Source organism: Octodon degus, unplaced genomic scaffold (assembly GCF_000260255.1).
Source record: "Octodon degus isolate 3935 unplaced genomic scaffold, OctDeg1.0 scaffold00052, whole genome shotgun sequence".
Classification (NCBI taxonomy): domain Eukaryota; kingdom Metazoa; phylum Chordata; class Mammalia; order Rodentia; family Octodontidae; genus Octodon; species Octodon degus.
The window spans coordinates 8,289,447-8,301,362 of NW_004524628.1; the positions used below are offsets into that span (position 1 = coordinate 8,289,447).

The following is an 11,916-nucleotide window of genomic DNA, read 5'->3' on the forward strand; positions in this document are numbered from 1 at the left end:
CCACTGACCTGCAATCTGAGATGGCTGAGTCACAGGATGGGGTCACCTGGGGCTGTATCAGACCATCTGTGTGCTTACAGCCCAAGGCCCAGAATAGCCTCTTACCTTTCCAATCTCTGCTAGTTGAGAGGACTTTGAAATTACTGAAATCACTTGAGCTACACTTAATCAATAGAGTTGGTCATCAGATTGTCTTAGGTCAAAAAGTAAAATGTGCTGGTAAGTGAAGTGACCTTTTGTCTCAGTTACTCTCCTCTCATTGCTGGGACAAATACCTGAAACCCAAAATAAAGGAAGGAAATATGTGTTTAGGTCACAATTACTGGAGGTTTCCGTCCATCCGTACTGGGCTGCCTCCAAGGCAGAGTGGCACATGACACAGAACAACCTTTCATGGCAGTGGCAAAGAGCAAGAACAAAACGGAGAAGTAGCAGCAACAATGGCCTGGGCCAGGGAGCTAGATCAGTAGAATAAGCGCTTGCCTAGCAAGTGCAGGGTCCTGAGTTCAATTCCCAGTACTGGGGAAAAAAAAAATCAGTCCCTGAAAGTAAAAATAGAACAGATAAACTTAACTATATGGACAAAATGACATCCACACCAATAATTTTAAAGGATGTTAGGCCACAACGTGACCGTATATTCCCATGAAACAATGCAAAATATTTTTGAACTGTTTTTAGAAAATTGTTTGTGTGTTTGTATTATAATTACTCTGAGGCTACTGTGTCTAATTGTGGGATAAACTAAGATAAGGAAGGTGCTGATGTCGCTGGACTGGGATTTCTTTTGTGTACAGACATTATCAGCGTACAATTGGTAAGACAAAGCAAAGCCTGCAGCTCTGAATTGGTATTGTGGTTTCCAGTATCAATTCAAGACTCATTTTATATGTGAGTGTGTGTTTTCTTCTGTTTGTTTGAAACCTAGCAACATTGACGGACCCACTAAGAGTGAGGAAAGCTGAAAGACCCACAGCACGGCCTCTGAATACAAGCCTGCACGGCAAACGAAGCCTGGCCTCACGGAGCGCTGCCCCTGTGAGGCAGAGAAACAAGTACCCAAGGCCAGGGCTCCTTCGCACAACCACGACAACAGCAGCAGAAGGAAATGGTTGAGGCCGCAGCAGCGGTGTGAACGGGCTGAGGCCACCGTGCAAGTGGCTGAAGGTGAAGAGCTCGAGTGCTGGGGAATCGTGTTTAATTTTTTTTTTTTTGAAAGCATCAAAAAGTGAATATCGGTGGCCTCTTGAGGGAAAACGAAATCAAGACTTAATTAGGATGCTTTCTAGGGAGCATTCTTTCATGACTAGTGTGGCCTCAAAGCGTTCTACACATTGCCTGGTTTTAATTACAGTGAAAATTTCAATTATGCACCACATCCTGAAGATTTCTCTTAACACCTCACTGGAAACGAGTACCCAAGATTTAGCCTTTAAGGCTACTTCTCCCCCTGTGTGTCAAAAACTTGCTTCATATAAATGGGGCTGGAGATTCCTTTCAGAATTAAAAAGTCCGTCACCAAAAACCCTTTGGCTTTGCTCTTAAAGGTTATGGTTTGTATGGGGGGTTAATTTTAGAAGAAGAAGAAAAAAAATTAAAACACCCGGCGTTAAGAAACTGAGTGCTAACTGCACAGGAAATTCCTGTGAGAGAAACGGGCTCTCTCATCCTTCCGACTAAACCCAACCGCAGACCTTTTCTCATCAGGGAGGTTTTACCAGAGAGCATAATAGCAGGCTTATCTGCTGAACACTTCCTTCTGTGGAGAGACAGAGTCAATTTGACTTTCCCTGACAGGAGATCGGATTGCCCAGTGTCAGGGTCAGGCGAAACTCATCTCAGGTCTGTTTTTCCTCCCCAGATACAACTCATGTTCGCCACACAGTGTGAGTCAGACTGTTGGCCACACTCATGCAGGTATCTCCCTGGCCTGGAGGAAATCTGGCAGAAGTCTTTGAAAAATCCCCTTTCCTTAAGGTTTCCGGCAGATTCAAAGGCCGGAGCTGTTGACGTAAGGACTGGAAGCCAGCTTCCTCTTTTTTATGTCTAAAGAACAGGAAATAAAGGTAAGACAAGAGTACATTTTCCTCTCACTTCCTGACTCGAAAGCTAAATTACGAAAGGAGCTTAAGTACTTTTCAAAATGAGCTGCTAACACGAACATTGCTCACGAGGTGTCTGGGGACAGCCAGTGTGCTGTCTAGCTGGCAACATTGGTCTTCATTATGAAGCCGTCCCTTATAAAAAGATGGCATAAGCTTAATTTTCTGCAGTGCTCTGAGCATTTTATGGGACAGGTTCAAGGGCGAGGGTTCTGGGATGTTCTCCAAGCCCCAGTGAGCACCTAGACTGGTGTCACATCTTTGGTGTCAGGCTGCAGCATTTTTTTCTTGTCTCTTGACAATGAGGTTTCAGGTTTGCACAAATCCTGTGAGAATCGTAGTATCAGCTCACACCGGAGCCCGCCTCCATTTGTATATATATTTTAGGCTTGTGCTAAGAGTGAGCTTTCTCTTTCTGGAACCCAGAATTGCTTTATTTTCGATTTTCCACTCTCTTCCCATCTAAGGCTTTAGTCAGTGAAAATTGTAGTTTTCTTCCCGTACGTAATAGGCTTGACTAACTGCAGATGATGGCTTCATTGTGTGACAAAAGAAACTGGATCCCCTAAAAGTACATCTGGAAAAGGATTTGGGGAAAAGGACCCTGCAATTCCTGAAGCTATCCTGGTGGCTGTCCCCTCCTTTGGTGACCTCCAGCACGTGGTAACAGTGAGACCGGAAGCCTGGAGATGCTTAGGGTCTGGGTGTGACCCCTCCTGCGGCACGAAGCAGGGTTGTCACGGCCCCTCTGCTCCCAGCAATGTCAACTGAGATGGTCCTCTGGTATGTGAGGAAGACAGTCAGCCCGGCTTCTCCAGGTGGCCAAGGCGCTATTCCACGCCCCTGCTCTGTCCTTTCCATCCACTGAGCAGAGCTTCTAGCCCGGTTTGGTTCAGATTGTCCAAAGCCCCACTCCTTGGCTCCTTGGGGTTCCTGGATGCCCTGTGGAGTCTGTGGGTTGAAAGGCACCACTGGGACATCAGAGGACCAAGGGAGGGGGACCCTGAGAAGCAGGCTGGGCAGGAAGTAGGGCTCAGCAACGGACCTGTCCTCTTGCTGTCCAGGGGCCAGCAGTGATGAAAACAGCTACCAGCCCCCAGCTCAGCGCCCCTGCTCTGCTGAGCAGCCCCCGCCCTCACCCCTTGTGCACCCTGGTGGCTGTCTTGATACTGCCCTCTGCTCTCCTTGGGTCTCCAATCGAGGCTGTCCTGAGGGAGCGTGTGAATACACAAGTGCAGCCAGTAATTCTCTTGCCCTCTGCCACCCACATAATTAAAAACAAAACCAAAGACACTGTCCCAGGGGATCGCTGTCCCTGGGTCTCACAGCACATGTCATGGAGATTCATCTGCCTTCTCCTGAGGCCGGGTGGGGTGGTACCGCTTTCTGCAGGTCGGGCCTGCGATGTGGAGTTGCAGCATGCTGCCGCCAGCGGGGTCTTAGCTGTCTCCCACTCCTGTGGCTCACGGGTCGGGGAGTTTGTCATTGTTGATGTTACAGTAACAGATTTCTTGTTCAAGCCCCAGAAGTTCTGCTGCTCTACCTAGGGCTGAGGTGGAGAGACTGCTGATAGAGCACAGCTAAGCGGATTTGGCAGCTAAAACTGCCCCCCAGAGAACCCAAGTGACTCGCCTGGAGGCGCACAGCTGCCTTGAGAAATGTATATGCATTTTTTTAAACTTCTCCTGAAATGTTTTTCATATATTCAGTCAACAGAATTGAGTTTTATTTTGTCAGGCATTGATTTGATTTTGGAAACAAGATCCCTGTTCAGAGCTCCAATGTGCTGAGAGAGGGGAACTGGACTATCAGGGTCCCAGGGCAGTGGAAACAATTCTAACAGAGGGTCCTGGGCTCCTGTCCTTCCCTTTCTGGCTCCTGCAGAGGGCGGCAGGGCCCCATGGGTGTAGTCAGTCCCTGCAGGTATAGAGCCTCTGACCCTACCCAGGACAAGTTGAAAGGCATCACTGGGACATCAGAGGACCAAGGGGGGGCGGTCACAGCTTATGGTGTGTGTGAGAGGCCTGGTCACTAGTCTGCCAGAGCCCTGGGGATGCCAAGTGGGCAGCTTTCCACCCCAAGCACACCACCAGCCTTGGTTCACGGCTGTTCAGCTCACCTGTTCTCCTGACCTGGACATGCTGGGGACATGGCATGTGAGGGCTGGGAAAGAGCTGGAGACAGTGCATCCATGAGGCAAGAGAAGCCAAGTGTTTCTTTCTGAGAATTAGGGAGGTACTTGGAAAGAGAGGTCCTGCAGAGCCAGGCTGGGGAGAGAGGCTGTGGGGCAGCTAGAGAACATGGGAAAGAAGGAGTGGGAGCACCCCGGGGCTGGACAGAAGGATGTGTGCAGGAGCCAGAGACAGATGGGCAGGGAGACCGGAGATAGCAAAGAACAAAGATTGAAAGGAAGATACAGACTTCGTGGGATAGAGTGGTCAGGAAGGGTGCAAATATTGAAACAGAAAGAGGAGAGAGAGAGAGATTTTGTGGCCTTCCCAGAAAGTACAGGTGCTGGGGAGAACAATTTTAAAAGGCACTTTTAGAGAGAGCATATGATATTTAATGCAATTCTCTCTTCCCCCTCTCCTCCCCTCCTCGCCCCTTCCCTCCCTTTCTCTCCACTCTTCTCCTTTATTTGCTTTTCTGTTATCCGTGGACACTGTCCCCTGCACACAGCACAGCTGCTATCCTCCTGTCAGGTGCGTAAGGTCTGTGCCCCGGCCGGCCTCTGGCCAGCTCCTGGTGCTGGCTCCTCTCTGGGCCCCACCTTGGCACCTCTGGTCCATGAAGCAGATCTGAGCCGATCTGCCTCGTCACCCCCACCCTTGGGACCTGGTTCCCTCCACACCTCTGTCCTGCCTTTCATGCAGTAGTGAGGAGCCTGACCCTTGATTCCTCTGTGACAGCCCCACCGCCTTGGCCCTCAGCCTGCTGCCTTGGTGGGCGGGGTGGGGTCTGACATCTCGGCCCTTGGCAGGCATCTAGAACAAACTCTTGCTCACTCACCTCTGTAACAGTGCAGACTAGCTCAAGCTGTGAGCCTCACGGCGCAGTGGACCCTGGGGACAGGGTCTGTGTTACCCCCGCACCCTCTGAGCTCGAGATATTCAGAGAATGTTTAGGGGATCTTCTGGCCAAAGTTCAGGGGACTCACTTCAGTCCTAAAAACTCAAGAGCAAGACAGCGGTTTGCACGATACTGGCAATAATTCTTTGAAAAACAGACAAAACTGGCCTATTTTGTGCTCAACTTTAATGCCTTGTTTTCTGCACAAACAAAATTGCACAATAATCCAGCATTACTGATACCATATTCTTGTCTCCAAGTGCTCGTGAGAGGTAAAAGTCCCACAGCATGCACAATAGGTATTGTGAAATGGGAGGAAATTGCTCAGAAGGGAAAAGGAACTGGGACAGGGGAGGAGGAAAGGAAGGAAGGGAGAGCCAGAAGCAAGTGCAAGGTAGTTACAGCGCCGGCTTCTCTCAGTTCATTGAAAAGAAAAGATTTGCACTAATATTATTTGGAGGATTTTTTTTATGCCCATAACTTGTACTTGAACTGTTTTAAAGATAACAATACTCACTATATTAACTACTATTATTTTCCTATGATTTTGTTATGAAATTTTGTTTTACTTCTTTTCCATAAAAAAATAACTCCCACAGTAAAAGGGCAGGGTGCCCCAGATGCAGCTCGGGTCTGCCCTGGGGGTCTCAGGTGAGGTGGGGACATTTGTGACACCCCTGCCCCCCTCTGCCCTCCTCTCCAGTGGTGACAAAGAGCTCCCAGCTGGACCACCCTCCTCGCCCCAGCAGCTCCCTGCCAGCCGTGCAGAGGATGCCGTTCCTGTCACCGTGGGCGGCCTTTTCAGGGAAATGTAAGCTTAACTTTCCCCACCTCATTCATGAAAATACATGCAGTGGGTGAGAATGCTACAAGAAAAAGCAAGGGAGTTGTGTGCATGGGAAACCGCCTCAGCAGACCTCCCTGTCTCTGTGTGGTGGAGGCCATGGGTGCCGGTTTTGGGGTGCCCTCCTCTGGGGAGCAGGCAGCGGCTCCCAGGAAGAGCCGCTCCCCCTGCCGGAGACCTCGAGCCCAGGCGCGAGCGCGGCGCCGCTGTTGGCAGGCCCCGCAGAGCTTCCTGTGTGACTTACACCTCGGTCACAGGCTCGGATTTCCCCATTTCCCATTTTAGAAATGACGAGGGTGCCCCGGAGAAGGTTCCAACTCCTCATGCCCTCCAGGCTGGCGACAGGGAGTGAGCGGCGAGCACCATGCTCCCGTGGGGCTGGGTATTTCTTTGGCTCCTGGGCAGACAGCGGACCGGAGGCTTGAGCACGGCAGGTAGGACTCTCGCTTCTCCCTCTCCACCCAGGGCCTGCGGGGGGAAGCCCGAAGCGACAGGTGACCCGAGAGATTAGCAGCAGGGGTGGCGCGTATTTGTATGGAGCATTTCCTTCCTGTTGGGGAGGGGGAGTAGGAGGAGACAGATGCCCCACACCCCACGCCCCACACCGCGGGGAGGGGAGCCTGGCCCTCGAAGCCAGCGTCTGTGGGGCCCCAGAATAGGTCCCCGGAGGCGGGAAGCCAGGTCCTGGCCTCGCTGTGGTCGTGCGGCTGGTGAGTCCCTTCGCTGCGCAGCAGCAGGCTCGGGGCGCACACAGCTTCTCCCTGACGCCCTTGCCCCTGGCACATGGCCTTGGGTTCCCTCTTCTGATGTGCTTCTGAGCTGCTTTTTGTATTGTGGTTTTCAGGCTGTCCCACCAAGAAACTCCTCTGGACATACTCCCCCGGAAAGGAAGAGGAGTTTGTCTTATTCTGCCACATCTCAGGGCCATGGAGGTCATGTTTCTCCCATGAAAATCAGTGCAGCCCGACGCAGAGCCCCAAAGCCCTGCCCTGCAGGCATCAAGGGGACCTTGCTGAGGTCCGGTGGTACCGGCAACATGGGGACGTGGGACCTCTGGAGGAGATTGCTGGAGGCCACCCTCACATCACTCCGAACGAGAGCATGCTTTACTTCCGTACCCCGGAGTTGGCCGAGCCTGGCACATATATTTGTAGAGCCCGGCTTAGGTCAGTCCCAGATGCATTCCTACCCCAAGCACCCACTTCTCTGTGCCTGAGGGAAGCGCCTGTGCTTACAGGACTTGCGTCTCTCCTAGGAGTGCCCCAAGGGTGGACGTGCCTTGCTGTTTCAAGACCGTGCTGGATGTGAGGCCTCAGACTGAGGCCCCTTGCAATGCCTCTGCGCCCCACAAGCAATTCCTGCTTCTTGGGACCATGGGCTCAATCCGCTGTCCCCGACTCGGCTGCCAAGCGGACTCACACAGACCCGAAGTGACCTGGTACCAGGTAAGGCCGAGTTCTCTGAGATGCACGCAGGAGAGCTCTCCTCATGGCCGCGTCTCCGCAGGAGCTTCATGAGATGTGAGTGTGAGGCATCAGAGCCACCCAGAGGCTGTCCCAGGCTGTACAGGGGCCTCAGGTTCCATGTGGGTGTTGGGCCCAGGTCTGGGGGTTATTAGAGTCATCCTTCCAATCAATGCCAGAAAAGTTTCCATCCTTCATGCGTATCTGTGTCACACAGGATGAGGTGTAAGGTTCCTCACGTGGGCTGCTGCAGAGGCCTGGGCAAGCTTGCCTCGCTGTCCCAGATGGCAGGGGCTTTGCCAAGGGTCAGGGCATCCTGAGATGTCCCCAAGGGTTTGGGGAAGAAAAAGGATGGGAACCAGGCATGGTGGCCCATGTCTGTAGTCCCAGCACTGGCGAGGCCGAGGCAGGAGGATCACTGAGAGCTTCAAGCTGGCCTGGGCCAGAGTGAGAGCCTGATTCAAAAAAGAGAAAAACAAACAAGAGAGGCACTTTACCAGCAGGGCATGTGGGAACAGACTCTAGGGGCCTTCATGATCCCTATAAATGTTAGAATTCCAATCTTGCCATAAAAAATCATGCAAAATTTTGAATTTGACTTCATAAAGTACGTGTCTGATAATATAAAAATAGTTTTTAGAATTGCCACTGATGGGAGCCAAACACGTGGGCCAGCACCTGGCTGTTTTATGCACTCTGACACTCCCCAGGGAGATTCTGCGGCACCGTTACGTGGTGCGAGAGGATAGCAGCTCACTGGATTCTTCGTTTTGGTGTTTCGAGACAGGGTTGCGTTCTGCAGTTCAGGCTGTCCTTGACTCCCTTGGTAGCCCAGGCAGCTGTGCACCATGGAATGCACGGTGACATTCCCTGTCAGGGCCCCAGAGAAGTGCGTCAAGGCCTCCCATGACTGTCCTGTGGCCCAGGGTTTAGCACCCACAGTGGGGATGTCAAGGACTGGGCTGCCAAGTGGCTCGAGCTCAACTCAGAGGCCAAGTGTCGGGCCTGCTGCAGGCTGTCACCATGCACCCATGTGGCCCTGTGAAGCCCGAGGGCAGAGGTCATCTCAGCATCCCGGGAACAGGCCCTGAGACAGCGAGACAGCAGACACCTCAAACAAAAAGGGCCCTGAACTCACCACGTAGCCCAGGCTGGCCCCGAACTTGTGCTGATGCTCCTGCCTCAGTGTGCTGAGTGCTGGGCTTCCAGGTGTGCCCCGCAGGCCCAGGCTTCCGTGGTGTTTCACACCACATTTCGTCACGCATTCATCCGCTTGTGAACGCTCAGCGCAGCTCCTTAGTACCTTGGCTCTTGGGCATCGAGTTGTAGTGAACAGGAAACTGCTCATCCCTTCGCCTTCGGTCCCACTGGGTTTCTGCCCACAAGCAGCCTGCCGCATCTCTGGTACTTCCACGGTTAGCTTTTCTGAGAAGCCTCCAGAGCGTTTTTCTAAAGATGCTAGCAATTTACAGTCCCACAACAGTGTTTAAGAGTTTTCTTTTTTCTACCTCCTCGCTGCCACTTTACCTCTGGTGTTTTACAGAAGGCACTTAGCAGGTCCTGGGCGACGTCGCCTGTGGCCCTCCTTTGCACGTGCCTGGCGTTAGCCATGCCGAGCACGTCTTATCTACCTGTGGACCACGTGTGTGCCTTCTGTGAAGAATGTTTGTGCGGGTGCCGGGCCCAGTTTTCAATCCCGCTGGCTTCTCGCTCTTGCCTTGTTAGAGCTCCTTATTACTTTGGCTGCCGGCCTCTTCTCACACATGGGCTCTGCAGCGTCTTCTCCCATTCTGGGCTGTTCACTTCACCTTCAGAAATGTTGCGATTTGATACAATCTTGTCGTCCGGCTTTGTTCTTGCTTCCTGTGATTTGGGGGCTGTCGCCATAAAGAAATGTTGTCTGGATAGTATACAAGAACTTTTCTTCTGGTTTCTTTCGCTTTCTGTATTTTCCCCCCACCTTAAGCAACAGACTTCATCTGCAAAGTGTCAATGCATTTTGAGATGATTTTTGTGTGCAGTGCGAGAGAAGCTACAGGTTCGGTCCTTTCCATGTGGTTGGCCACTTTCCCGACGCCACTCACTGAAGATCCCACCTTGCCCTGTTGTGGGCCCAGGCACTGTCCCCCGACATCCGTTGCCTAACCGTGCGGCTTGGCTTCTGCACTCCCTACCCTGCTGCACTTGCCGATGAATGCGTCTTCATGCCAGGACTGTGCCGCTTGGATACAGTCACTGCATGGTGCCCAGGAAACCAGGGAGGCTGCTGCTCCCAGCTCTGCGCCTTTTGTTGGAGAAGGTTCTGGATGCTTGCGGCTGTTCGAGGCTACCTTGTGGAGCCATATGAGTGTCAAGATTTTTTATCTATATCTGTAAAAAATGACATCAGAAATTTGACCTCTCTCCCTCTTGCACTCTGTCTCTCTCTGTCTCTGTGTGTCTGACTGTGTCTCTGTCTGTCTGTCTGTCTGTCTGTCTGTCTCTCTCTCTCTCTCTCTCTCACACACACACACACACACACACACACACACACACACACACACAGAGAGGCTTGAGGTCTCACCATGTCCCCTATAAGACCCCCTTACTGTTAAGGTCACATGCAAACTAAAAGTGAAGGAATGGAAAAAGACATTCCTTCCAAATGCAAACCAAAAGAGGGTAGCTTCTTTCCATCAGAAAGAGACGAACCCTGGCCTTCATTTTAGTTTAACCCACTGAACCATTCTGTCTTTCATGTCCAGAAGACAAGCCCTTGCTACCGGCTGTTCACTGTGTCTTTCATGCTAGTTTTGTGGGTCATTTTCTTCTTTCTTTCTTGGTGCCTTCCTTCGTGTTTTGTTGGCTTTCGGCGGCGTATGCTTCAATTTTTTTTTTCATATTTTATACAATTACCATGACTTCATGCTTCATGTTTGCCGTGTCTTACATAAAAGTCATCCTTTGACAAACTGTTTTGAGCTAATAACAACTTTAACTACATATAGCAATTTCTTTCCCTCCAACTTTTTATTATTTTGATATCAAAATTTTTAGTTTTATAATTTGCATCATTTAACAATTTATTATAATTATGGTTGTTTTAATAGTTTTTTTAATCCTTAGTCATGAGGAAAAGTTATTTTACACAGCACTATTGTAGTATTAAAGCAACATAATATGACTTGCATTATTTATATCATTGATTTACTTTACTTTCACATTTTTCTGCTATTATCAGACTTTCATTTCAACTTCAAGAATTCCTTTCCATAGCTGTTATAAAGAAGGGCCAGCGAGGTAGCTCAGCAGACTAAGTGCCTGCTTAGGCAAGCGCAGGGACCGGGGTTCAGTCCCTGGCACTGTGTGCAGCACCTGTCCTGCCCCTGGGCGTGCTGATCCAGCCACGGAGACCAGGCCTGGTGGAGCACACCTGTAATCCCAGGGCTGGGGAGGCTGAAAACAGGAGAATCACCATGAGTCTGAGCTGCGTAGTGAGACCTTGTACCAAAAATATATTTTAAAAACCCAGAACTTAAAAAAAAAGTTAGGCCAGTGGTGATGAGTCCTCCTGGCTTTTGTTTATTTGTAAGTTATTCTTTTTCTCTCATTTCTGAGAGGCAGGTTTTCAAGGAAAGGTATTCTGTTTGGCAGATTTTTCTTCGGTACCTTGAATTTATCATCTTTTCTTTGCTCTTTCTCATTTTTTAAAATTTACTCTACTCTGCTGGGTAATTTTAAGTTCCCTAATCTGGTTCTTTCTTCTGCTTGATCTAGTCTACTATTAAAGCTTCCTAGTAGGTTTTAAAAGTTGTAATTGTGTTCTTTATCTCTAGGATTTCAGTTTGTCTTGTAAAAATGTTTCCATTTTTTCAGACTTCTGAATTGTCCTCAAAATGTTTCTGATTTGCACCTGTATTTTCTTACAGTTCCCTGAAGTTCTTCTTCTTTTTTTTTTAATTATATGTATTTGGTACAGGGTCTCACTACACAGCTTGGACTCATGGTGATCCTCCTTTTTTCAGCTGCACACCTGGGGAGAGGGCCCCCGCTTCTAGCATGTGCAAGTGTTCCTTGGTGGGGGCTGATCTCTTACACAGCCTAAGGTGGGCTAGCTGGCAGCAACCCCTGATGTCTTATTCATTTCTGAGCACTAAAACACAATCCTGGACACCTGCAAATCAAAGAAGAGCCTGGCTTTGGCTCATATTTGTAGAGGTTCCAGTCTACAATCTTCCAGCTCCAAAATAGGATAGCACAGACAGAGTGGTATTGCGGGGAGAAAACTGATTACCTTACAGCAGCTAGGAAGAGAAGAGGAGGGGAAAGGAACTAAACCTTCCAGACCACACCCCCAAGCACCTGCCTCTTCCAGCCAAGCCACGCCTCCCAACACCAGGCCACGCCTCCCAGCACCAGGCCACGCCTCCCAACACCAGGCCACGCCTCCCAACACCAG

The 11,916-nt window shown here is 50.4% G+C and overlaps 1 protein-coding gene and 1 long non-coding RNA gene across 3 annotated transcripts in view; one reads left to right on the forward strand and one right to left on the reverse strand.

The window, feature by feature from the left end:
• Positions 1–537: 537 nt before the first annotated feature.
• On the reverse strand, positions 538–5,210 carry LOC111817244. The gene is made up of 3 exons (XR_002821486.1): positions 5,112–5,210; positions 4,222–4,616; positions 538–2,046 (listed from the first exon to the last, which is right to left on the reverse strand). It is a non-coding gene; the product is annotated as an uncharacterized LOC111817244 (long non-coding RNA).
• Positions 5,211–6,251: 1,041 nt separating this feature from the next.
• The window catches only part of Il18rap (interleukin 18 receptor accessory protein), a 29,282-nt gene continuing 23,617 nt past the window's right edge, over positions 6,252–11,916 (forward strand). For both annotated transcript variants that reach the window (XM_004633261.2, XM_023717507.1), the window contains exons 1-3: positions 6,252–6,449; positions 6,860–7,181; positions 7,271–7,460. In XM_004633261.2, coding sequence (XP_004633318.1) covers positions 6,380–6,449; positions 6,860–7,181; positions 7,271–7,460 — 582 coding nt within the window. In that variant the 5' untranslated portion in view covers positions 6,252–6,379. The remainder of the gene's footprint in view (positions 6,450–6,859; positions 7,182–7,270; positions 7,461–11,916) is intronic.